At 44.3% G+C, this 27619-nt stretch overlaps 1 protein-coding gene across 3 annotated transcripts in view; it reads right to left on the reverse strand.

Annotated features, from left to right (window-relative positions):
* The window catches only part of CDK6 (cyclin dependent kinase 6), an 896150-nt gene that overhangs the window by 731782 nt on the left and 136749 nt on the right, over positions 1-27619 (reverse strand). For all 3 annotated transcript variants that reach the window (XM_069648455.1, XM_069648457.1, XM_069648456.1), the window contains exon 3: positions 16087-16222. In XM_069648455.1, coding sequence (XP_069504556.1) covers positions 16087-16222 — 136 coding nt within the window. The remainder of the gene's footprint in view (positions 1-16086; positions 16223-27619) is intronic.

Below are 27619 nucleotides of genomic sequence, written 5' to 3' on the forward strand. Positions count from 1 at the left end.
AGATTCCTCCTCTTCTCTTACCACTCTTGGCTTGTTATTCTTTCACACTCAAATTAAATTTAACTTTCTCTGCCTTGTTTTTAAATACCTCCATGGTTTGGCTTCCAACTATCTCTCTGCTCTGATATCCTTCCATTGTCATTCTCTCCGCTCTTCTTCTCAGTTTCTAGTGGTGGCACCTCGTCCCCCTTGTGCTCAATCCCACTTTCTTACTTTCATGCTTTTAGCCCTTCTTCACTGGAATGCTCTTCCATACTCTCTTTGTTCTATCTCGGTCTATTCTTTATTTTGTAGGTCACTGAAGTCTTACTTGCTGCAACATGCTTGATTGTTTTTCTGAATTTTTGTTTACTCATATTATTGTACCGTTCATCGTTTTCTGTACAGCGCCTAGACTTAAGACACTTTATAAAACACTAATAAAATGCAAAATACAAAAGAAATACCAAAAGTATGCTATTGCAGGAGACACATCTGCTTTTATGGCAGATATGGCAGCAGAGTAACAACAAATGACCACGGAGTGCAAAACCAGCAAAAGACCACATTTCCGAGCAGGCTCGTAACAGCACTAGCTCTAAAAAGGTGCCCAGGATACATCCAAGCCAGTGTGCATGGGCACGTTTGACTGCCGCAAGGCTCCGCTCGCGCTTCTGAACTTCAAAAATGTCAGACATGTTCTCAGGAAGCTCCAGCAGGCAAGCCTTAGTGGGGCCCAGCCCACACCGGTAACAACCCAGGCACGCTCCATGAAGATAGGTGCACATGTCCAGCCGCTCCAACAATATCTGTTTTCTTGGTTATGTTAACAAGGCTAACGCGTTCTTGCCGGCAACTTGAACTGCTCCGCATTGCCGATTGCCTTCCGTAGCTAACTCCACATCACACTAACATGCTTCTCCGCTCATGGCGAGATTGCCACACTTACCAACTAATCTAAGAGCACCAATCTCATGGTTGAGGTTATACTGACATTAACTTTTGTTTCCATAGTTCGATGTACGCGGACGTCAGCAAGAATGCTGAGCATGAACGCCACAAGAAGCCAGAGCGAAGTAGCTTTCTTTCTTGTTGATTAAGCCAGTACAGGTTTATAATAGTGTTTCCTGCATGAGGTAATGCAAGTTATGTGTCTGGTACACCAACATACATTTGCATGGGGTTATGCAATCTGTTCTAATGCACCAGTCTATCTTTGCATTGGATAATGCAGTTTATTTCCGGTACATACAAAACAATGCAAGTGTGATCATTTGTAGAAGAGTGTACCTTAGTGCAGCAATGTGAATGAGTGTGTGCATGTGAACTTTTTTACAATCTTGAAGGCACAGAGGAGCCGAGGAGCATTTACCCTAACACCCCCTTACCCATACACAATATCTCCCTAACCCGCTTTCCAGTTATCTTACCTCCCCGTACCCATCCAATCCAGCAGGCCCTAACCTTCTTTCCCCGGTGGGTTGAAGTGGTCTGCGTACTGTGAGGGAACGTTTGGACGATTGTGCAAAATATGCAATTTTATTAAATTATAAATGTTACCAAACACCTCACTGTCCCTACTGTGACAAGAATTTTCCTGTCTATCAAACCTAAAGGGAGACACTAACACAGGATGGCTGGCCCTCACACTTAAACATCAAATACGCAAAGAAAATATATGGCAATTCAAATAACATCAACAATGATATTTACAGTCTCTTTTGATAACCTCTTAATAACCTGGGTGAACTTCACTTCCCCAAGATTCAAGGTAAATTCAGCGCCAATGTTCAACAAAAAGAAACCAGGAAATCCATGTAGGCAATACAGTCTCAAGTCAGTGCTTGATATCTTCAATGTCAAAATAAGGTTTTGTTAACCAAAGTTCCAATAACAGAATAGCTTCTCCTCTTGGTGATCAGACTTTCCACTTCACTAAAATAGAATCAGTCATTCCCAGCCACAATGCCTTGCCACAACTTCCAGTTGTCTTAGAAGAATTATCACAATTCAAAGGAAATACAACTTCTGTAAATGTTAGTAAACCCAGTTCTTGGTTAACAGTTATGATGTCTCTTTACAAGATTAGGAGTCACAGTAGGTATCTTTGTCAGGATGACTTCACAGCACTTATAATTCCATTTCAACACTTAAATTCCTACAAGAGTTTACTATGAGGTTCTACTCTTTTTGCCTCATAGTATTCCACTTAATTTGTGCCACTCAAGTCTTGCATCTACTGACAACCAAATACAATCACTACGGCTTCAGAAGTTTGTGACTTTAAAACAGCTTATGACAAGATTCACTTTCAGGCATTTCAACACTTTCAAATAGGCAAGGCACTCTTCCTCTGAATATCCCTTTTCAAAAGGGGCAGCCTCTTTGCCTCTTTTGTCTGTCTGCAACCAACAACAACCTATAATTGCCTTTGGGACACCCTTCTCTCTTCAGTCTACATTCTTTGGCAATATAGGTTGTATCAACTTCAAAGAATATTTATAAGTAGCAAGTTTCCCCTCCCTAGCCTTGCCTTGCCTTGCCTTGCCTTTATCCATTTACCACCTGTTAGCCAGAATAATTACCCAGAAGCATTGGTCCTACTCTCTTGGCTTCAGGTAATGCTTGCACACTTGTATTGTAGGCAATGCTGAAGTTCTATTGGGGGCCCACAGTAAGGTTTAAACTGTTCTCTGGCTGTGGGAAAGGCCGATTTCAGTTTTAATTGGGGAATACCTGGTTCATGCTTGGCTTGGACTCTCTCCAACTTCAATTTATAAGAATTTAACACTCGACTTCACTTTACAAGCAACTGTTGTTTGTGTGAATAATGTTTCAGAGGTCACTCTTCCTCTGAGAAGTGTAACTAGGCACAAGTGACCACCTCTTCATACGTTTTACAAAGTTGAAAGGTTTAACAATTGCTTTTTGTAGCATTTGAGCTTCACGAGAGTGAAAGAGAAAATACCCGATCACACGCAAGTGTTACATTTCAAGTGTCCCATTGTTAAAGACTCAATGAACAACGTTGCCTCACTTCTACTCTTACGTGAGTGATTATTAAGCTGGATACTGTTGCCGCAGTGCTCGTGCAAGGTATCAGAACGCCAGATTTAACTCACCGGCTTCTGTGTTCCTTTCTCCACGTGTTGTACAACTTCTACGACTTCTGGCTTCACTTGGCCGCACACCCTTCCTCACTGAAGGTGTCTGCGGTTCAGCCACCCAATTAAGGAGCTCCTCTCACTTCTGAGACCCACGGCTTCAACACAGATCCTCGGTCTCTGACACGATTCCTGCTGAGCAATCTCTGCAATTAGGCTCACATGGGGAAAGACAGCTTATTCTGCCCGTCTTCCGGTGCGCAGCCTCTACACACAAGAATGGGGGGGGGGTGGAGAACAGTACCCTCAAAGGATAAGCAGGTGCATCGGAATCCCGGAGTCCTTTTGGTTCTCCCACTTCTGACTGGATTACCAACACTGTGCATTCTTCTTTATGCTTCTGCTACTACTGCAAGCACTCCAGCCACTGTTCGAGCTCCTTCCAATTGCCTGCACCTGAGGGGGCCTTTTAAGCCTCTCATGTTCCCTCAGGTGTGGGCTATTAGGCTTAATTGCCTGACTACTACTACAGCATGACTCTTCAGCCCTCTTCCTCTTCCCAGTACTTATGGGACTTTTAGTCCTCAACAACAAAGTTAGATTTTCTGATTTCTGCAGTTGTGCAAACAGCCATTACAAGTGTGGGATTATGGGGAAAGTTAAACAGGGGGGGTTCCCAGTCTTCCTGACCTGTTGCCACCCCCATGTGATCCTCCGACAGTACACCACCTATAGGCAGGTGTATATATATATATATATATATATATATATATATATATATATATATATATATATATATATATATACACACACACACACAAATAGAACAAAATCACGATTTTTCAAGTAGCAAACTCCAAGGACTACCTACAGAAAAACGTGCAGTAACTATCTGAGGATGACTTCCAGGGGTGGAGCCTAGGAGGATGAATGCCATTGGCATGGGCAGTATGACCCAAAATGACAGCAGTAGACTCTATAAGCGACAAGCAGTTTTTTACTTTAAAGCAAAACTGCTTCGAATATTACAAAAGGCTTCCCAGCCTGACAACGGGGAATATTACAGAGCATGTGAATCCATTTAAGATCCCATGTTTGAGAACGTTACTGCTCAGTATGGCTCGCTCTGTGGTATTTAGGAACTTGCACTCCATGCCCCAACATGCAATATTTCTGGTCTAGTTGACTTTCTCAGTCTGATCATGGACCTTGCACTCTGAGTCCTACCATTCTACATTTCTCCCTAGCGAGAAAGCTCAGTTCATTCTAATATCTCTGAGTATCAGCATGCAGCATTTGTCATCAAATGAATCTCCTCTCTGGGAACTCCTACTGCACGTCCTCCAGGTATAGCTCAGCTCTTCTACTTAAATTATGTTTTCTGTCAGGTTCTACTTCTGAAAGATCCCTCTTCTGAAATATTGCTTCAAATCTCAGCATTCAGCTTGATTGCTAGTAGTGAGGCTTCACTCGCGATTCACTTTCTCACCTCAAGGCCCAGTTTCCAGCTGTGCTCCCAAACAATGTTCATACGGTACGGCAAGAACTCAGAGTCAAAGTGTGAGCATGCATAATTTGTTCACCGTTCTACGTTTTTCCTTTGCCAAGGTACTCTGGGGAATCTCACTCCACGTCCCTAAGATTCAATGTTAGTCTTTGGACCCCAACTTATTTTTTCCTTGTACTCCCATGCTAGAGTTCCATCTGCTCTTTAATTTCCCTCTGCTCTGCTGTGTCATGTTCCCTCACCCCAGATTCATGTACACATATTCATGCTGTCCCTCGCCCCTTGGTTTGGATAGTTCTTGTCTTCATGCCCCTCGCCCACGCACTTTCCTGTCTCTACACTTCAGAGCTTCCTCCGATAGCTGTGTTCGAGCCCCGCAGTTCACATGTGTCACTCACGTTTTGCTCTTGCCAGCCTTTAGCATGGCTCTAGTTGCATCCTGTTTGGCAGGTGCTCATCCTCCTCAGTGCTCACCGGCTCAGTGTTAGACATCGAGAAGGCCCTCTGGACAGACACAACCTTCTTTTGCTGTTGCCGTGCATGGTGCATTCACCATGGCAACAACACATTCTCTGTCCTATCAAGACCCCAGCCTCTTTGCAAACTGGAATTTTTCTTCTGTGTGAAGAGTTGTGGCCAGATGATGGAAACAGAAAAAAAGACTGTCTCAATGGGACTTTCAAGTTCCTTGTGATCACTCTATCAACAGATGAAACCTAATTTCCTTTACAGGTACAGTAGAATAAAGTTGGAATGGATTTAAAATCTCAAAACATTGATAAACTCTGCGCATAGAACTTCTATTTCATTAGAAAAGTATCCTCCACTTCAAACAAGCCTCTTCTCTCTGCCACGTCCCAAACATTTTGCAAGGAGTAAGGCTATTTCACTAAAAGAGCCCCACTGTCAGCAAGCATTCTCCGCCTCAACCCTTTCTCAATATTTTCCTCCCTCTACTTTGTCTCAGATAAATTGGAGCCACCACATTGTTCCCCAGTTCTTTTTTTTGTTAAGACATCAGGATATACCCCATCTCATTGTAGCATGCCTTGGCCCTGGTTAAACAACATGGTTAGCCACTTCCTTCTCCAAATCATCTACTACTGTCTTCTTGGTCAACACCACTTCCGGGTTCAAGTAAGCCCTTATTGACCCTCCCTCCAACCCCCCTTCTCAAGACAGCATGCACTTCCCTGCCAAACCACTCTAGTCTGTTGTCACTTCCCAAATGCAGTCTCTCTTTTTGGTCCCATGACCTTATTGATGACCACAATTCTAGGTGGTAAGAGGCCCCAATCAGCCCCAGTCTCCATACATGTTGTGTTACTGGGATTTACACAGAGTGCCGCTTCCATCTAAAGGGTCTCCAGGCACTGTGCCAGATATGAAAGAAAGGAGGAGTTGGTTTTGTGGTTCTATGTGAAATTTTTAAAGGTCTCAAGAGAAAAGGACCAATTAACTTTGACTGATTTTCTTTTGATCGGAAAACAGAAAACCGGCATTGTAAAGGTCCTTTTCTCTTGAGACCTTTAAAATGCGGTTTCCCTTTTTTATTTTTTTTATATATTCAGGGATTTCACCCTGTGAACCCCCCATTATAATTCCCTGCCCGCCACCACTTCCCCAAACCAAACCACATACATACATACACACAACATACAAACCAGGACACACACACCCACACACTTACCTGCTATCCTGGTCCTGCACTTCCGAGTCCCAACCTGCCTGTCAGCCCCTGCATGCACTCGTTGCAGCAGGGGCACGCGGGCTGGATTTAGAAAGACCTGCAGTAATGGAGTGGTCTTCCTAAATCTGTCTTTAATTATTAGTGGGAGGAGAGAGCGTAAGGGTGCTTTTGCTGTAGGGTTGGTCACTACAGTTCGGGAAAAACAGTGACTGTCTGGGTGTCTTCTAGGTGCTATTGGTGTGAGTACAGGGGGTTGAGTCTGTATGGGAAGTTGTGTGTTTCCATGGGACAACGATGTATTGGTCAAGTCGCTTTCGTGCAAGTTATTCAAAGAGGTGTGGAGTTCTGCTGTTTAAGATCAGTAGAGGGGGTAATGTTATCAATGCTGTGTGTGTGTGGGATAGTTGGTCTGTGTGTGGTGTGCTTGCGGGAATAAGAAACATTTTAGTTTGGATTAGTGGGGAAGAGAGGAGGGCGATGATTCTCATGGCGTAGGCCATAGGGCATAAACTCAGTCGCATAGGTGGCCTGTTGAATAACCAAAAACATTGCGACATTGTCAGCGATGTTTGGCCTTGCTTCAACAATAGCCCATGGCTTGACCAGTTACTTAGGAATGTTTTTAATTGCTTTCCTGAAAGTCAGGTGTTCCTCTATTGTGTGTATTCACTTAGTGAGTTCCAGCGTTTAGTCGAGATGGAGGGAAAAAAAACCAAATCCCCCTGCAATTCTTTTTCCCATTTCGTCTGGTTTCAAAGAGAATGTTATTGCTAGATCTCAAGGTTCTATTTGGTCTGTATATGGAGATTTTGCGATTTTGCCTTGCAGGAATTCTGCTCATTGGCTGTGAATTGCTCTGTGTACAATGCAGAGTGCTGTGAAATAGATCTGTTTCTTGGCTGGTAGCCAATTTAGAGTTCTTAATGCTGGTGTGCTGTGCTCCCACTTGCTGAGTCTTAGAGGGATTACTGCTGCCTGCTGTGTTCTGAATCTGTTGTATTTTTCTGGTAGGGGAGTCAGGCATACCAAGGTAAATGCTGTTGGCATTGTAGATTCTTAACATGATAAGTGAGATAATGGCAAGGGCTGAGTGCAATAGTTGGAAAGGGCAAGCTCTGTCTATAAGAACATAGGTGGAGGAAATATGCATGAACATACATTTTCTGGCAATACTATTGGTACCTTGTTAAGTACCGCATAAAACAGCATGAACTATCCTATCCTGACATTTTTATGGGTCCCCACTATGCTGCAATGAAAAACAGAACATTGTCGCTGATCTCTACCTTCCTCAGATTGCACCTAACATATATCCCTTTTCCTTTCTGATCTGGGAATCCAGGCCCTCTGCTACTGACCCTCAACTAACATTTACCCATGTTCCCATGCCATTTTTGTCAAATCTAAATGGTTTAGATGTTATCCCTAGAATATTGACATACAAATACGCAATCCCCTCCTCCAACGCCTCGTCCATCCTGCACTGTACGAAAGATGAACAAGTTACTTCTTACCTTGTAACGTTCTTTCGACGGGATGTTCCTCCGACGTATTCCTCATCTTAGATATCTCCTTCCAGCTCTGCTGGCCTCGGAAATTTTTTTCTCTCTAGAGGGCGCTCCGCGTCGACGTCCTCCGAGTCGATGTCCCTCGACAGCCGCCGTATCGACGTCGACGTCATCCTGCCTATAAAGGCTGCGCGCAGCGTCCGTTGCTCAGTTCCGTTTTGTAGCCCACAATAATACTTTTTGGACTAAACTAATCACCCTGAAGGAGCGTAAGCTGCAACAACAAGGGAAGTAGAACTGCGGGGATGGATGGGAGGGTCGATGAGGAATACGTCGGAGGAACATCCCGTCGAAAGAACGTTACAAGGTAAAAAGTAACTTGTTCTTCGAAGGGATTGTGTCCTCCGACGTATTCCTCATCTTAGATAGGCTCCCATAGCAGTATTCTATTATCGGAGGAGGGAGTACTGACTTCACGCTGTCTTCTATTGATGAATAGAATGCAGTACAGCCCTTCCAAACCTAGTCTCCTGACTGGAGGAGGAATCCAAATTGTAAAAACGTGTAAAGGTATGGACAGACGACCATGTAGCGGCCGCACAGATGTCTTTAACCGGCACGCCTCTTTTGAGGGCCGATGAAGCTGCAATACCTCTGGTCGAATGAGCCCTAAGGTTTTGAGGGGGCTCTTTCCCCGCCAGTTTATAACATTCCAGAATGGCTAGAATGATCCATCTGGAAATGGTCTGCTTAGTTATTGGTAACCCCAGCTTGTGACCTGCGTAACCTACAAACAGCTGGTCTGCCTGTCTTATCCTGGCTAGTCTACTGATGTAAAAACTTAAAGCCCTCCTAGGGTCTAGCCTGTTTTACCTCTCTTCCTCTTTCCCCGGGTGAGGAGGAGGATAGAAAGATGGTAGGGTAATCTTCTGAGTGATATGGAATTCAGAAACCACCTTTGGGAGGAAATTAGGCTTCACTTGCAGGACAACTTTGTCTTTGTGAAATATTGTGTGAGGGGGTTTACAAGAAAGAGCTTGTAATTCGCTCACTCTTCTAGCAGATGTAAGTGCTATTAATAAAACAGTTTTAAGGGTAAGGAATCTTAACGAACAAGAATGGAGAGGTTCGAAAGGTGTGCCCATCAGGAAAGTTAGTACTAAGTTTAAATCCCATAGGGGAACTTGGAATGTTCTTGGGGGATAAACATTGGTTAACCCCTTTAGAAACTGTATTACCAAGGGTAATTTGAAATAGGATGGTTCTTCCGCAGTACGCTTAAAGATCGATAGCGCTGCAAGATAGCCCTTAATGGTGCCAACTTGAAGGCCTGAATTTGCCAAATATAGTAGGAAGGACAAAACCATTGGTGTACCACATGAAAAAGGGTCGATAATCTGTTCCAACGGCAGCGGTATAAAGACTTTGTTGCTGGCCTCCTTGCCGAAAGCAACACCTCCATAACCTCATCAGGGAGGTCCCAATCCTTGTACCTCAGCTTTTCAGAAGCCAAGCGTGAAGGTTGAGGCTTTTGATGTCTGGATGGAGAACCTGACCTCCCTTCTGTGAGAGCAGGTTCTCTCTGAGTGGAAGTCGAATTGGAGGGCAGATGGACAAGTCTAGAAGGTCCGGGTACCACGTTCTCCTGGCCCAATCCGGGGCAATTAGGATCATGGTTCGCCGGAATCTTCTCAACCTCCTGATCATTTGAGGAATGACAGGGACCGGTGGGAACGCGTACAGAAGCGGAAACTCCCAGTCCACTATGAACGCGTCTCCCAAAGCTCCTCTCGGGGGAAATTCCCTTGAGCAGAACAGGTCGCATTTCCTGTTTAGGCTGGTGGCGAACAGATCTACCTGAGGGGTTCCCCAAAGGGCAAAGATCTCTTGAAGGACTTCCTGAGCTAGCTCCCACTCGTGGGAGACTGTGTTCTGCCTGCTCAGAGCGTCCGCTGTCAAGTTCTTCTCTCCGGCTAGGTGAGCTGCCGATAGAGAGATTCCTTCTTGGATTGCCCAAAACCAGAGCTGCATCGCCTCTCTGCACAGGGGTAGTGATCCTACGCCTCCTCTTTTGTTGAGGTAATGCATGGCCACCGTGTTGTCCGTCATTATCAGGACGTTCTTCCCTTGTACAGCTGGCAGGAACGCCTTCAGCGCAAGTCTGATGGCTCTCAGCTCTAACAGGTTGATATGTAGTCTGGACTCCGATGGAGACCAACGACCGCCGATGGTCAAGTCGTTGGCGTGGGCTCCCCACCCCGTGAGTGAGGCATCCGTGACTACTGTTATCTCCGGCCAGGGTTGCCAAAACTGTTCTCCTTTCAGAATGTTCTCCTGACAGGCCCACCACTGAAGGTCTCGAGCCACCCTGCCGGGAACCTGAAGAAGATCTGTCATTCTCCCTGAGAATTGTGACCACTGAGTCCTCAGTGCCCACTGGAGGGATCTCATTCTCAGGCGAGCCTCTGGCACTAGGAAAATGCAGGATGCCATGAGGCCTAGCAACCTCAAAAAGTCGAAGGCTGGGAGACGTTGGGCATGTTGGAACTTGGTAACCATCTGTAGAATATCTTGAGCCCTCACCTCTAGTGGCGAGGCTTTTCCCAGGGAAGTGTCCAGGATCGCTCCTATGAACTGGAGTCTCTGCGATGGTATCATTTGTGACTTCTTTAAATTGAGGGAGAAGCCCAGTCTGTGAAGGAAGTGGCACACGTGATTTAGCTGGATCTGAGCTTGCTCCGAAGAAACAGCCCTGATCAACCAATCGTCCAGGTAGGGGTAGACGTGAATCCCTTCCCTCCTTAGACTTGCAGCCACTACCAACATTAACTTGGTGAAGACCCTCGGTGGGAGGTCAGCCCAAATGGCAGCACTCGAAATTGATAGTGAGAGTTGCCAATTGCGAACCTCAGGTATTTCCTGTGTTTGAGATGGATAGGCACATGGAAATAAGCATCCTGAAGGTCCAGAGATACCAACCAGTCCTGGAACTGAAGGGCCTGGAGGATCTGAGAAAGAGTGACCATCTTGAATTTGTCTTTTCTGAGGAATTTGTTCAATTCTCACAAGTCCAAGATGGGTCTCAGTCCTCCGTCTTTCTTTGGAATGAGAACGTAAGAGTACCACCAGCCCTTGTTACTCTCCGCTACAGGTACCGGTTCTATGGCACCTTTCTCTAGCAGGTCCAAAATTTCCTGCAAGAGGAGCGGATCTGGAGCTTTCTGAGAGCTGATCCCCAGTGGATGACTCTGAGGTATACATAGGAAAGGCAGGCAGTAACCTTGGGCAACTGTTTCCAATGCCCAAGCATCTGACGTGATAGCCTGCCATACCGCCAGATGTTGAGTCAACCTGCCGCCTACAGGTGTCCTGTGAGGGAAGTCCGCAGAGTGGTTTTGGGGCGGCTGATGCAGATGCCGATGGTAAAGAGGCACCTGCTGTTGCTGCGGCTTTTGAATATCTACCCCGTCCACCTCGGGTAGTTCTTCTTTGTCCCCTTTGAGCCGGTCGTCCTCTACCTCTTCCGAATGCGGAGTAGAAGCGAAAGGACTTGCCCCTCGCAGAGGTTCCTGTGGGACGAAAGGGAGTCTGACGGATTGCAGCTCCTAGGGATTTTGCTGCTGCTTTTGAAGTTTGCAGTTTCTCTAAACTGTCATCCGCCTTTTTCCCGAACAAAGAAGAGCCATCGAATGGCATGTTCAAGAGCCTGGCTTGCACATCTGGGGCAAAACCAGACTTTCTCAACCAAGCGAACCTCCTGGTTGATGTACTTGCCGCCATTGCTCTGCTGATACTGTCAGCCGAATCAATGCCCGTCTGGAGGGATTCGCACATAGCGTCTTTACCGTCCTGTATAATATTCAGGAACGCATCCCTTTCTTCTCCCTCCGGGATGCAGTCAGCCGCTGTAGAAGCACACTCCCAAAGTGTATGGCTGAACCTAGCAAGGGTGCAAGTAGCATTAACAGATTTTAACGCCATGCTACATGCTGAAAAGACTTTCTTTGCCATAGCATCATATTTGTTATCGTCCCTGTCCTGTGGGACGGTAGGATAAGCCGTCTTGACATCGGTAGAGGATGCTGCCTGTACCACCAGACTTTCTGGGGATGGGTGTTTAGACAAAAACTCCGGGTCTGTAGAAGATACCCTGTACTTTGTAGACAGTTTTTTATTTACTGCTGGTACGACATCTGGGGTTTCCCAGTTTGTCATGATCTTCCTCTGAAGAGCTTTATGAAAAGGCACCACAGGATCCTCCTGTGGGCCTTTGTCAAGAATATCCGTGAGGTCATCTTGTTGGAAAGATTGTGAAGGTGCAGACCACCCCATGAACTCTGTGATCCTGGCCATTAAGGCTCTATCGGGGGTTTCAGCATGCTCCCCTGGGTCTGGCCTAGCAAACTCCACCTCAGGGGAAGTGTCTAACCCACTTGCCTCATGTAAGGAATCATGAAGATCCTTTAACCTGCGTTCTTCAGAGGAAAATTCCTCTCTAAATGGGGTTACAGGTCCCTGCAACTCAAATGTGTCTTCCTGTTCAGACAATTCACCCTCTTCCAAAATTGAGGACATAGTTCTCAATTGTTCTGAACTCATAAAGGGAGTAAATCCCATTTCCAAGGCAGAGGGTGCCGAACTTGTCATTATCGGCCTCGAAAACGTCGATGTCGTCGACGCCGACGTCGAAGGCTTCGAGCGTGGCGTCGAAAACAAAGGCGGAGGCCTCGAAGACCTCGACAGAATTGGAATTCTACTCGACAATCTCGAAGCCATCAACGTCGAGAACCTGGGGATAGTCACTGGGTGTGTCGTAACCGTGACTTTTCTTGGCATCGACGCCGGTGTCGAAGCTGGCGTCGAGTCGACAGACCCGTGTGTCGAAGGTCCCTTCGACAACGGCGTCGAAGACATCGACCTCGACGGAACCTTCGAGGAAGGTTTGGAGGTCATAGTCCTACTCGAGGGTTCGAGACGCGCTCGAGAGGTTTCCTTCGCCGGGTACTGCGACTCGCCGCGTTTTTGACCTTCGGGTCTTTCGACAAGAGCATCGCTCTCGGCAGTCTTCGAGGGGGTCGAGGCCGCTTTCTCGAAGACGCTCATCATATTTTTGCGGAATTCCTCCCATTCAGCCCGGGAACTATGTTTCGTGGGCCAAGGGATTCTTTTTGGCGAAACAGAGGAAGACGGAGAAGGGGATCTTCGACGTCTCCTCTTCGAGTGCTTCGATCTCGAGGAGTGATGAGACCCACTCCGAGAGCTGGAGCGCGAATGGTGACGAGGAGACGAGTGTCTCGACTTCGTCGACGAAGAAGAAGCTTTAAAAGTCTTACCTTTCTCCAGCTTTCCCCTACGCTCCTTCAGGGCCTTAGCTGTCATGGACATACAGTCCTCGCATTCCCAACAATGGTGTTCAGCTCCCAAACACCACAGACAAACTCTGTGAGGGTCAGTCAACGACATCTTTTTCCCACAATCTCAGCATTTTTTGAAGCTGGATTGAGGAGTTGTCGGTTCCGACGAGGAAGCCATCGAGTACGGATCGAATGACTCGAGGTAAATAGGATTAATCTGACAAGAACTGAGCAACGGCATTCCGAGGCACTGAGTAAGCGCGGAAAAACGGAACTGAGCAACGGACGCTGCGCGCGGCCTTTATAGGCAGGATGACGTCGACGTCGATACGGCGGCTGTCGAGGGACATCGACTCGGAGGACGTCGACGCGCAGCGCCCTCTAGAGAGAAAACATTTTCCGAGGCCAGCAGAGTTGGAAGGAGATATCTAAGATGAGGAATACGTCGGAGGACACAATCCCTTCGAAATTAACTTTTGGATGAAATCCCGCTGCCTTAAACTGACATAATTCAGCTTCACAAATTCACTATAATAAATGCATCATAAGTCTAATGAGTGAAACAGATTATTTACGAAATTCACACAGTGCACTACCAATGTAATGGTAGTTAGATAAGTCTAAACTACATGTCAAGAACAATAATTAAATGGAACTCAAGGTGCGGGGGAGAAAAGGTTGATCCTGGCACATGGACCAGAAATACATCAAGCAACAAACAAAGTTCCCAAAGATTAGGGAACTCCCGTCCCCTGAACTCTATCACTAGCTTATCAGAAAGCCAAACAGTTGGCGATATCTTTGTATCAAATACATGTAAATTATGAAATTATTTCAAGCAAAAAACTTTGTGCGTATATGCCAGACAAGAGTTTCACAGTTCCTTTATCATAAAATCTTTTTTGACACCAAATGGGTGGAATGGAGTGCAGTCAGAGAAGTATTCACTGACAATGGTGTACAATTTTGTTCGGCTTTCATCAAAAAGTTATTAGACAGTTATGCCATTAAGCATACCCGTACTGCATTATATCACCCAAGGGCAAATGGATTGGTAGAAAGAGCCAATAGATTCATTAAAGAAGGAATTCTGTTAGCGTTAAGATCAGGATTGCCATGGAAAGAAGTCCAAAGCCAAATTATGTGAGGTTACCTCACCACACCACATTCGGTAACAAAAACCTTGCTCTTTGTATCATTAAAAGGGAGGGAGCAAGGTAACAAATTGTGCCTGGGGTGGCTCGGTTTGGCTAATTCGGTGGAGGTGGATAAAGAAGCAATAATGGATTGCATAAAGGAGAGTCAAAGGGATATCAAGGAAATATTTGATGTGAAGAAAGGAGCGAAAAAGCAGTGAAAAAGCAGAGTTGGAAAGTGGGAGATTGGGTGATGATTCAGAATCTTAGGTTGACTCACAAATGCATTGGTCCAAAAAGAATTTCCCCTGTTTCGGAATGACGTGGCGATTGTGGAAGGAGGGGAGGTGTGGTCCATTTGTTAGCTGGCAAAATGTGAGCAAGGTCAGAATAGGGTGTCATTGAAAACCAATTCCGAGCATGTTGAGTTGTCTTCAAAGAGATTGAGAAGAGTACCCAAATGATTGGAGAATGGTGTGCGTGAATAATCTGACCAGGTCTAGCTTTGACAACGGTTAATATTTTTTACAGTCTTATCTTAAGTGGTATTATTTTGTTTCAAATTGTATTCTCGATTAATGATATTTTAGTTTCAATTGTGATAAAAATGTATATCCCTTTTCCTTTTGTTGCCAAGTTGCTAATACCTTCTCTTCGTTAACGGTTGATTATGGGTATGGTTAAGCGGGAAGATGTGTTGCATTCTGTCTCCCGAGTCACCCATCATGGAACTTGGAAGACTCGGGAGATCGCAGAGTGATGGTTAATGGAGAGCGCAGACCTGCATTGGTTACCCCTGCGGACATGCTAATAAAGAAACGTCTGAAATCACTTGTGGCCTCTGCGGCGTCCTTTCATAGTTCTACTATATTTCGGATGAAAGGTTTTATTAAATAGATACAGTAACAATGGATGTCACTCTATTTGCAATTGAGGTGGGGATAGAGCTCTTAACAGAAACATTGTTCAACATTCTAGGCCCTGGTAGCGAAGTATGCTAATATCTGTGAGCCTTACAATGGGTAAGCAGTAGCATTACAGAATAACACAGGCCGCAACATTAAAGGTAGATGGCAACAGGACAGACGTGAGGTACTTAATATTCAGGTTTGTACACGTGATGACAGCGTTAGGCGACGAGGTGGAGGACATTACCCACAATGTACATTGTTAAAAGCTTTACACAAGTGAGGATAGAGTTGTTGAACACTGTTCTCTTTGTTTTGCAGAGGTATGCATGCATTTAACATCATATTCTATCAGATCAGAAATGCCAATACTTTTGGGAGATTCTTTTCAAGCATTGTATTATTTTTGCATTCAGGAATTTGTAGTTTTGCTTTTCCACCAGTTAATCTATGACTACAAGCGCCAGCATAAAAAGAAAGAATATCCGGAAGCCAGAAGTGTCTCCTAAATAACATCAGGCAGCTATCGATCACAGTAAGGTCTACATTGAAAACAATGCAACTAATGTTGAAGAGGGATTGTCATTTTCTGTCACCAGAAGATATTGTGAGGGGACTGTAAATAATGAGGTTGAATTAAACAGACCACACAACAAGAGCTTTTTTCATCAGATTTCTTCTTTGAATGGGTGTTTCAGCTGCATTCATAGATTCAATTAATTTACTTCAATACTTAATTAATTTAACCACCAGTGCCCACTAACACCAAGACCAACAAAAAACAACTATGAATCGGTTCAACACATTAACCTTAAATGTTGTTGCTTCATGTGGTTTTTGGTTGGCCTGGTGAATAAAAAAAATAAAAATAATAAAAGTACATGAAATGTTTCTATGTACCTTTATAGTTTCTGTGGGAACTCCAGGCTCTGGAACTTTATCCAAATAAGTGGCCAAGTCTTGGTCAACATGTTCAAATACAAGGGTTAGTTTTGTCTCTCTGTCTGTCCGGGACACAGTGCACACATCAAACAACCTAGAAAAAAAAAGCAAGAAAAGATAAATATTCCTGAAGCAGCTAGCAGTATCCACAATTGACAGACTTATGTTAGCTACTATATGTGTTAACAAACGGACGAAATTGTAAAGATTTCATAGTTTTGTTGCTACACTCATGACATTGAAAATTGAAGTCCTCGTTAAGACTTCGGTCAAGCCTCCAATTAATCCTTTATGTTAAGCGGCTGGGGCAGTAACAATGGCTTGCAAAAGAATGTTGCCCCAAGCAGTAACATTAAATCTACTAGTAATATTCCTTAAAGCATACCATTATTCTCACCCCTCTCCTTGCCCACAAGACAAAAATATAAAACATTAGAATTGGTCGACTCCTGTATAAAAGCAATCTGCTATCTGTATTCTGATCCATTGGAAATATAGCTTCAATACGGTTTCTTTTATAAAGTCCAAACATACACTTTGCATACTGGCACAAAGGCAATGTATGCCTACGGAATCAGCCAGCTTTTTACAGCACCTGAAAACAGGTGGTTTGCATAGAAATCCATTGCAAATTCTAACTGCCATGCGAAATGGCAGACGCGAACTGCAAAAACAAGACCCATCAGTGCACTATTTGTCATTGGTACTATGGGGCTCATTATGAGATTGGCAGTAATACGGTGGAAATTCCACCAAGGCAGACCTATCATTACCGCTGTGGTGTTCAACACAAATACAGCTGTATTACAAGGGAGCGTGTGCACACCGTTGGCAGGAACAGTAATTCTGTCTGGTGGAATTACTGCCGTAAATTGGGTTTCTATAAATGTCTCGGGAGAATAGTTCAGCGGCAACATGCTCACCTTGGAAGCAAGACGACACAAAGTAACATGTTCGATCCCCGGGTCTGCGCTTCGAAACCTCTGGGTATTAAGTGCGTTATAAATAACCTATCATATCATATCAATTCTTCCCAGAATCGGCAGAATTACTGTTACCGCCATCAAGAGTGGAGGAATTACTGAACAGTAAATCAGAAACAGCCTCCACTTGAAAAGGGGAAGTTAATCGCTGGCCATTTTGAAAAACACAATCCACTGAATATCTCAAGTTGCAGCAACCATCCATGGAAACCAAGTCATCTGCCATGTCAGATCGCACCAATCGCAGCTAAACCCGGTCAGTTTAAAAGAAACTGAATGGATTTAACTGTACACAGGGAAGAACAAATATATATGTAGTTCAAATGCAGTACAGCATTAAAATGAACACCAGGGAAATCTTGACATTACAGATTCAGTGTGCAGGGGTCGGGGGGGTGGTTGAGGGTAAAGGAGGTTGGTCTGTTAAGTGCAGGATGGCTGCACAAGACTATGGAAAACACTAACAGTAACATATATGTTCAGGGAGGGCAGGTGGGAGAGGTCTAGGGCTGCAACTAATTGTACACACCCGCATTCTTCTCAACTGCCACTTTACACTTGCTCACACACATGAAATCAATGAACTCATTAGCACACACTCCTCAGACATACTCTACCTCACACAAACATAGCTTAAACACCACCACAAACACATTATCCCAGACATGTTTCCCCTACACTATCTCATGCACCAGAGAACACGCCCAAACAAACAAGTTGGTGGCATTTTATCATATCGATTTGCACACACTTAGCAACCCAACCCCTATCATATATATCCTTTGAAGCACTCGCTCCCACTCATTCACATCCATCAAACCCACACCTAACCTTTCTTCACCTCATTTACCGTCCCTGACTACACAATCCCAACTTCCACACAAACTGCACTGACTTCATAACGAACAACCACAGCTCAACCTTCACCAATACCTACGATGGCGAGTTTTAGGACTGATTTTCTATACTCTGGCCTGGTGGACAGATGTATAGAAGGCCAACCTATATTGTGACAAGGACAACTCTAGGGAGCTGTAGCCAAACCCATTCGGGTAGCAGTGACAGGCGGTCTAGGCTATGTTTTTCAGAGGTGGTGAGCTTGTGAAGGGTCCACAATAAGGTCACACAATGGGAATCACAAATTACACTTGGACAGGATGTATAAAAATACAGTTATTTATTGCCCAAAGCACACTATAGAAAAAGGACTACTAGCAAGTAGGGTTATCACACAACTCTGAATAAAATAGATACATATATACATTCACTTGTAATAGGGCATAATACATATCAGAAACTCCTGCAAAGTAAAGGTTAGATTAGTATTATGCACTCCATAGAGAATGATCCCTAACTAAAATTGTCCAGCTCTAAGTTGTCTGGGGCCTTTTGCCCAACAATTCAGGTAAATGTTCCATAGAATCTTTAAAGCAGGAAAAAATGCAGGTAGGGTCTCTGGGGTCAAGTGAAGGGTTCGTAGGGTTGGAGTACCAGTTAAACTAGCTAACAGAAGTAGCCCCACCTTTCAGAAGTCTTGCGCAAGCAAGCAATGGCAAAGCCAAAAGTGTTAGAATAAAGGTTTATAAAGGTTTATTACAAGCCCATTGACTTATAACGGGGGTATAGGAGTAGGTAAGAAGCTCTGTAACTTACCCTTGCATACTCCGGTTCTTCCCCAGACTTGGCAGGACAAAGAAAGAGGGCCCAAGGTTGCTTTTCCCTCGCTGAAAGTCACAGTCCTCGATTTGCAGGGGTTGCAGGCTCCAACTGATCTACGGTTGGTGTCTTTCACTGTTGCAAGGACTCTCGATTGAAGAATGCAGCAAAACTCGATGCAGGAGCCCTCATAGGACTGGACTTTGGTCAGGTAAGCACCCACATCCTGACAGCAAACACCCAGAACCCTGCAGGAGCCCGCCACTGTAAGTCCTTATAAGGATTTTCCTGGCCTCTCAGGCTAGGAAGAAGGCTAAAGAACAAGATGGCAAAAGGACAAGCGAGAAATCTCGTGGCACGGCCATGTTTGACCAGTAGCCACAGTTAGTAGCCAAACGTGGTAAACACGTTAAGGCTAAAAAGAAAAGTCCCCCTAAGTGCGGAAAAGACACTGCTTCCACCAGCTTATCTTTTAGCACACCTAGAGTAACCAAAAATCCTCTCAGTGTTAGTCTAGGGCAAAACGTACCCTATTGTACTGCAGTGTAAGCTGCTTTTTACAATGATAGAAAGTTACAACAAGTGATACAAAAGTAACCAAAAGTAGTAACAGAGTACCACAAGTAAGGGAAACAATGTTTCCCAGTACTGACATCCTGCAGGACATGTCAGTTGCCCCATAACTTATTAGCAAAAGCCAGTGTAGTGAAGCTTAAGCCTTCACTGCACTGTAAAAAGTACAGGTCAGATTAAAAAATAAAAGCAAAACGTTTGGGGGTTCCATAAAGATGGAAGAAAAGGTGCAGTAACGAGAAATCTTTCCCAACAGCGAGTTCAACCTTGGTAGTTCCCATCCAGATTATGTGGAATTTGCTCCCTAAAATCTACCCCTGCTATGGCATCCCTTTGTGCACATATTAAGATTGCATGGCTCCTGACTTTCAGCATTCAGGTGCAAAGGCAGTTTTTCTGGGCCACACCATTTTGTGCAGCCTTAATGAGAGGGCACAGTGCCACTGTGCTCTATTCAGTGGCTAGTCTATATAGCAGGTCCGGAGTAAAGTTGCATTTGCTCACCCAGCAAAACAGATTTGTGTTGTGAAGCATTGACATACAAGTACTCATACATTTTACTCTGGGTAAAAAGTGAAATGATTGCAGTTTGCAGAATGCGATAAAAAATGTGTTCACACTTGAATTGGACAAACCAAGTATTTCCATCTCCAGTAGATGCCAAATGATGGGGTTTACATGAATAAGTGTAAAATATGTATATAATTAAGCAAGGAATGCAGCTGGACTGCCTATATGCCTAGCACATGTAAACAGACAGGATCCAAGCAGGCCTGAACATCAACACTGGAAAATATTTCCAACTGTAGGACTCCTTGTGTTGTAGATTTTTTTTAAAAAGAATATGTAGGTCAACCTTTTCTGGCAGTTATTTCAGACACATTCAAAAATGTCAGAAAACTACACAAGCATTAGCTGCATTCTAGGTATATGGAATGTGTATACCATTGGTTTACTATTCCTAGGAAAGCTAGAATTGTACACCTTAATGAGTCTAGTATGCAGAAACCAGCACACTGTTCCTTTGACCAAATTGTCTCAAGATGCATCTACGTATAGACGTAAGAGTTATTGCTATACATAGTATGCATTCTGTTTACTATGTTTACATCCTAAGCCTTATAAACATGTACCCTAAATGTGTATGCATTTTACACTAACATACCTAAATCCACAAGTTCTTTAACAAGTCCTATCTAGCTTAGCACGCAGGATTAATAGCTCTTATAGTTTCACGGTATTCACGCAAAATTATATGCATCTTTTGACTTGCCCAAAACTGTCCGCAATAGCTCAATTCAACTGACTTGATACTTTTTTCGCCAACTTCTGTGTACAGGGAAAATGTGCAGAGTTGCAAAAATGTTCAGATGTTACAGCCCTGGTTCCAAAGTGAGGCGCCACATAGAGATTGACAATTTGCTTACTAAAAGCATATGAAAGAAACTTCACCAAACCTTTGTGAGAAACCAGATTGTATTCCCCACCCACTCCCTCGGAATCCCACATTCAGGTGGCCAGGGAAGGGGCATCGCTTTTGGATCCCAGCCCTGGAGGTGGACAAGCGAGGGAGGATCACCTGAGTGGAGGGTCACAAGGGATTGGGAAGAGGATACCCAAGGACAAGACATGGTATTTCCCCAGTCCCAATAACACCCCAACCTACTGTCTCTCAGCCTTTATGGTCTATCTTCAATTTTACCCCATCTCCACGCCCCATTACCTACAAATACTGAGACAAGGAAGAGGCAACTAAGATCAATAAAGATTACCCATAGGAATAACATGGGTAAAATGAGGGCAACCTGCCATAGAAAAAAAGTTGTCCACTAATAGAGTCAGGCAAGGTCAGGCATTTGATAGTAACCATTCACACCCGACTACACTTGACTGGTCTTTTCACTATAAAAGGTGTGCTCTGAGAAAGATGTATGAGCGAGTAGAAGAGCAAGCAGGAGAGCAGGTTGGGAGAAGAACAAGACGCCAGAACTGATCAGGACTAGAGGCCAAAGACCGGGAAGCCAAGGCCCTGAGAAACTGCGGTGCGAAAGAGCAGAAGCGTGGCAAGGGAGCCATGTCTCCTGGGAGCCAAGAACGGTCCGTGTATGGGAACCGAGAGGTGTGCTGGTCCCCTGCAGAACCTGTGCATGAGTGCTCGCTCCCCTAGGCCTGTGAGACAGCCTAGGAGTGTCCGTGGGGCAGGCCGTGAGACCCTGACCTCAGAACTAAGTGCCCTGTGGAGCCGAAGTGCAGAAGTCAGTCCGGTGAGTCTGAAACCACTGCAGAGTCAGGTTGTGAAGCGTGCGATAACATAGTAACCAGTGGTCGAAGTGTACGAAAAGAAGTAGTGGAACTATGTTCCCTACTGGCCTGCACCGCTCCCCACAAACCCCATCATCACACACCCTCCCACGCACAGTACAAACACCAAAACACGTGCTCCTGCTGTTTAGGGGAACGCTCAGTGCATTGCACTGAAAGTGCAAGTTTCAACTTCCTATACTTTTATTTTTAAAAGGAAACCGTTCCGGAACGGTATCTTTTTAAAGTAAAAGTATAGGAACTGTAACACTTAGTTAAAATAAGTAGAGGAACACCGCTCCCGACCGCTCCCGCCCACTTCAACCACTGATAGTAACACTAGAAAGACGTAGGAAAGAGGACCCAGTTTGTGGGAGTATTCAATTAAAGCTAATGAGAAGATTTTAGTGCAAAGACATTGATACAAGTAACAGTGTAAAGTGTGAGCACGAAATTGGGGGGACGCGGTGTGTGCAAAAATTAAAAATGGAAAATTGGACAATGAAGTAATGCAAATGGAAATGGGGCCAGAAGCCTGTGGAAAAGGTGCAAGAGGCACGAAAGCAAAGGATAATGCAAAGAGGATGCGACTGACCCAGAAAGACAGAAACAAGCACAGGGGTGCGTGGTAGAGTGGACAAGGCGTGCAAGAGGCATGACAAAGAAGAAGTAAAGGACAGTGCAAGTGTGCACGAAAAAGGGAAAGGAGCACATAATAAAAGAGAGGGGCAAGAGAGTCCGAGGCATTGCGCTGAGGAAAAGCAAAGAGCATGGCGTTTTCAAAAGCCTCTAATTCTACACCCATGAGAAGATGGCATGTAAGAAAGGATATATATGGAAAAGGCGCATACTGAACAGACAAATTGGTGATTGGAACTAGAGGGGCCTAAGCTTGAGGAAGGGCACCCTGAGCGACCAAAAAGGAACTGTGATATATATATATATATTGCTTTGTGTTTTTAAACCTGGAAGAGGTCTGAGCTTGGTGAAGGGGACCCTGAGAGGCCTCCTGAGGAAACTAAGGTGAACAAGTTGTAGTTTGGGGAAGGGAACTCAAGGGCATTGAAGGTATTGGAATTCACTGTAAGGACCCTGTGGAGAAGGTCTTTCGAACAGCCCTGTTCAGTGAACACATCATTGTGACACTGACCAAATTGTACATGATGAGAACACCACTTGAAAGCAACTCTGGTTTTGCCATTTTTGTTGACCCATTATTTTTCCTTTTCAAAAAGACTTCCTACAACATTTTTTAAAAGCGCGAGTGCAAGCAAAGGTTTAGACACAGACTTATTTTGGAGCATTAGACAACGAAGGCCATTAGAAATATCAGTTAAGGGAACCATCTCTTTAGAGTTAGGGCCAGTCAGGCATTCCAACAACCCAGGAACCTTTGTAAATAAAGGTTGTAAAACGAATACTTTTGAGTCTGTCTCTCTTGATACCATACCTGGCACACACATTCCAGATAGTCAGAGCCCTAAAAGGTATTATTGTCTTTGTTAGACATTACTTTAGGAGTTTTTTTCATGACTGAATACCTCCATCCACAACATTTCTGGAAACCTGCAATAACGTGAGTAGCACTTCCCTGTAGTGCATCCCTTATATGTCTCCGGAGTGGGCTCTCGGAATTGCTCAGACGGCAGCTATTTGTTTTACATAGGACCTGCTTTGGTGACGGGCAAAAAATAAATAATCATGCACATAATACCAACAATTGTACTCACAACCAAAACGCAGGAACTGGTAGTCAACCCATTAACTTTCAGTCTTTGGATTCTGCACATGGCGTACTGCTGCATAATCCATCAGGGCCACTGCTGCACTGAATCTCTTCGGCTCCAGCAAGTGGTGGAATCCTGGACATCTGCACATGCAGACCTTTTCTATGGCCTCAAAGGATGCGAACAGGGCCCAAGGAAAAGTATTTTTCTCTCCTGTAAACGAATCTTGACAATGATGAGAAAATTGCTGGTTTAGAAGTCTTTCTGCCCTTTACATGTGCACGTCAGGCTAGAAGTAATACTGAGCGTGAGGAAGAGATGTCGAGCTGGGTACGGGGTGGGGGGTATGCGAAGGAGAATTCCGAGAAGCATGAAGAAATACTGCGAAGCAGTTTCCTACGCATAGATCTTTGTTGCTTCCCAGCCAGGTTTGCAGTTTATAAAAACGAATATATATCAACACTGTCCCGTTTACTGGGTAAAGGAAGTTTTGAAGATTCAAATTAACAAAGCTGTGAGAAGCAAAAACGCTACATGACAGACACAACCATTTTGCAGTAGCGAGAATGAGCTGCCCAGGGAGCCACCAGTGAGAGGGGAAGACTGCAGTGCATTAGAGAATGGTAAACACATAATGGGCACAGAGAACACGCAAGACTCTGTAGCGCTGCAGAGCCACCAGCAGATCACCGGGCTGGGTTCAGTGAGAAGTAAAAGGCAACACTTAACTGTGGGGAAACTCGGGGGGGGGGGGGCTCACAGACGCATTGTGTCACCGATCAGACGAACTGGCAGAGAGGCGCAGTACATAGAAGGATATCCAAGGCAAAACACTGGTGATGAAGATATTGAAATAGAGGAAAGGAAAGAAGTGCTACATGCTGGAACTTTATGTTAAAAGTTACTATAGGCATAGGGAAATGGTGTAAAGAAACTCAGGTGCAGGTAAAACTGGTTCACAGGAGGACTTGAATTCCTAGGTCCCAAGATATATTAAGAGATAATATAGTTGGAAAAAGACTGTTGAGTGGAGCTTGGAGGTCCAAAGTCATAAGCAACATTTAGATATTGAAATAAACGGAATATTGGGAGTGGAAGTCCGAATGCCCCCAGGACGAAACCCTGTGACAAACCAGAGCAAAGGATTAGAGTTCCAGACAAGCTAAGAACCTGTTTGTACCACATGACAACCAAAATTGCTTAACGCTAGCAAGTGCTTCCGTCAAAACCACCACACAGATCAACCAGAATCGATTTAAACAATGTATACAACTATCAGCAGATACTGGAGAGATATAGTGCTTTAGTTCAGACATATATGCAGATAGAAATACACACCGGTTACTATGGGATAATTGCACCCTTGTCAGGATTAGCCCTAAAGCATTGTATACATGCTGGTAAGGAGGTTATTAGTGACAACTACGAAGTTAATGTTAGAAACTTTTTACTGAGATCTCATGTAAAACACAGTTATTAAAATATGTGAATGTAATGCTAAATCGTACATTTTAATATATCACATTTTTATGCATGTGATTTTAACTTTGGTCATTTTCCTTTTGGGGTACAGAACATATGCATATGAGAGGGAGTGAGAAACGGAGGGAAGATGAAGAGGGCAGGAAAAGAAATAATGAAAGAAAGCACAAAAGAATCAAAGAAAAAAGAAAGAAAAAGAAAACTAGAGGTTTTGCCAAGTTAAGCACATTTTCTTGCTGTGCTATGCACTCTAATGCTTTGTTATGCCTCGCTGTGCCATGTTAGGATTTCCAATATGTGGCTTCAAGATTGTCAATGCTCCTCACCAACCTACCCAAATGAGTTCTCTGCTGACTGCTACCTGCACTAACAGAGATGTTATGCTCCAACACCACAATATGTATACCAACTAGCCTACATTGGTCTTGCATGGGGAGGTTTCTGTGTTTGGCGGGTTCAAGTGACGTATGGTTTCTCTTGCACCTGTGATGCTTAGTAATTAAAATCAATAAAATTGTTTTAAAAAACAAATGTATATCAACTAAGTCACCCCCATATTGAAAACCTCACCCGACAAACCTCAACACTACACCTCTACAGAAAATGTACATACCACACATTAATTGTTCTTATAATTCCTTGTATAAACATGTGATATTAATAAGAACGTTATACTCCGTTTCGTCTGACTATTCTGAATCCACAGATATCATTTGCATTCCTGTCATCTAATGTGTAACAGTTATTCAATACGTACAATTATGAATAAATCAAACATTTTAAACATAAGACATGTGCATGTATGTGATCAGTGTTTTTCCAAAGAATCTAATCTGTATCTGTTTTTTTAACCAGACTACGGGGTTCCAAAGATACAACTAAAAATATATTTCCCCGCGGTCCTTTCACATGCATTTACTTTTTCTGTGCACATTCTTCTATCCTATTTAGCTTGCATGACGTGTGGTGGAAGAAAGGGATCTTTTTAATAGGCTGCTTAAAGGAACAGATACATTCTTCATGAGGTTAGCGTCTGTGTAAGCATCTGATTATTTTCAAGTCATATCAAATGGTCGACCAGACATATCAATCTATTCTTAAAATAGCCTTCCAAATTAGCTCAAAAATAGGTCACGTGACCAGGCGCTGCCACTCAGTTGCTCAGCCCACCACCAGTTTTCGTGCCTTTCAGGCAACCCTTATTCATTCCAGTTGGTGAGCAGTTGCAAGTAGATCTTGGACACATGACCTAAGCCCCACCCACCTACTTTGCCCTGCCTCTTTCTTTCCTTAAGTCTCAGACCAAAGGCATCTATCGCCCGGCCGTCCGAACTGAAGGGCAGACATAGAAAAGGCCAATTCCTGCTTGGACCCGTTCACAACGGGAAGACCTAGGACCAGATACCCAGCTCCTCTAACACTGGGTAAGCTCCCTTGAATATGTGTTTCACCCCTCTCTCCCAATAGCCCATCACCACTCATTTGCAACCACATCACTCACGAGCAACATCATGGACACCACATTGCAGCAATCTCACCCACATCACAATTGTTCATATTTTGGTGGTCTACCAAACCTGCAGGGTCTGACCCTGTATTCTGCAACCAAAGTCTAGAGCTTGCAGTGGATCTACAGCTCTGTCATCCCTGTCTCATCATTACTGGTAATTTCAATTTAAGTGTTATGATCTCCTTGATCATAAAATCCAAAGATATATTCAATGTATGACTGAACTTGCCTTCCTCTGCTTGCATTTGGTCCAACTCACCACTTGGACACTCTTGACCTAATTTTCTCTGCTATTGCTGACTTTTCAGTCTTTCCTGTCCTTCCTACTGTCTGGTCTGACCATTCACGTATCCCTTTTTCTTGCAATCTCTCTTCTCCTTTGCTCACAGCTTGCACTGCACCTTGTGCTCATCGTGATTGGGGCTTGGTCTCTCATGGGACAAATTCCAATTCAAATCGAGGCACTTTGCCTAGCTGGCTTTGCCCTCCATTTAGAGTTCATCACCCTGGCTTTTCAATCCGCTGCTGATGTTCTTGCTCCTCTCACTCCATTTAAGCCTAAAGTCTGCCCTTCTCAGCCATGGTACCCATCACAACCCTTGTGTACTCCACTTGGTCTGCAGACAAGCAGAACGCAAGTGCATAGGAAATATGACCCGTATTACAGGGCCCCTCTCTATTCTGCATTATCACACTACCAAATAGCTATAGATACTGCCAAATGCCGTTATTCCTCTGAATGGATTGAGAAGAGCTGTTTATTGTTGTGCGCTCCTTATGTTTCCAGCCTTTGGAACCCCTCCGTCCTCATCAGTCACTTTGCTTCTCTCTCTACGCCTACTTTGAGAAAATTGTCAAAGTTCAGGCTACGATCAGCACCTCTGTCTGTTCTTTCACAGGCCTGCTGCGTTGCTCAAAATCCTGCCCCCACATCACATTGTGATTATTTTCCTGTCTTCACCACCGCCGAAATAGCGTTAGCTGTTTTCAAATTAAAAATCTACCTCCCCTATTGATCCCATCCCATTAGCCATTGTGAAAGATATATTGCCTGGTATTTGTCCTTTGCTCACTTCCGCTATTAACAACTCTTGTCCTCTGGGCCTATTCTGCCCTTTCTCAAACACTCTTTGGTGATCTCCTGTTTTAAAAATAAAAAACACACTGGATGCAGTGGTTTCCTCCAACTATCGTCCCATCTGTTTGCTCCCCTTTTGAATAAATCTTCTGGAAACTTTAGTTGGTCCCCTCCTCAGTTC

This window comes from Ambystoma mexicanum, chromosome 2q (genome assembly GCF_040938575.1).
Source record: "Ambystoma mexicanum isolate Mex_15411 chromosome 2q, UKY_AmexF1_1, whole genome shotgun sequence".
Lineage (NCBI taxonomy): Eukaryota > Metazoa > Chordata > Amphibia > Caudata > Ambystomatidae > Ambystoma > Ambystoma mexicanum.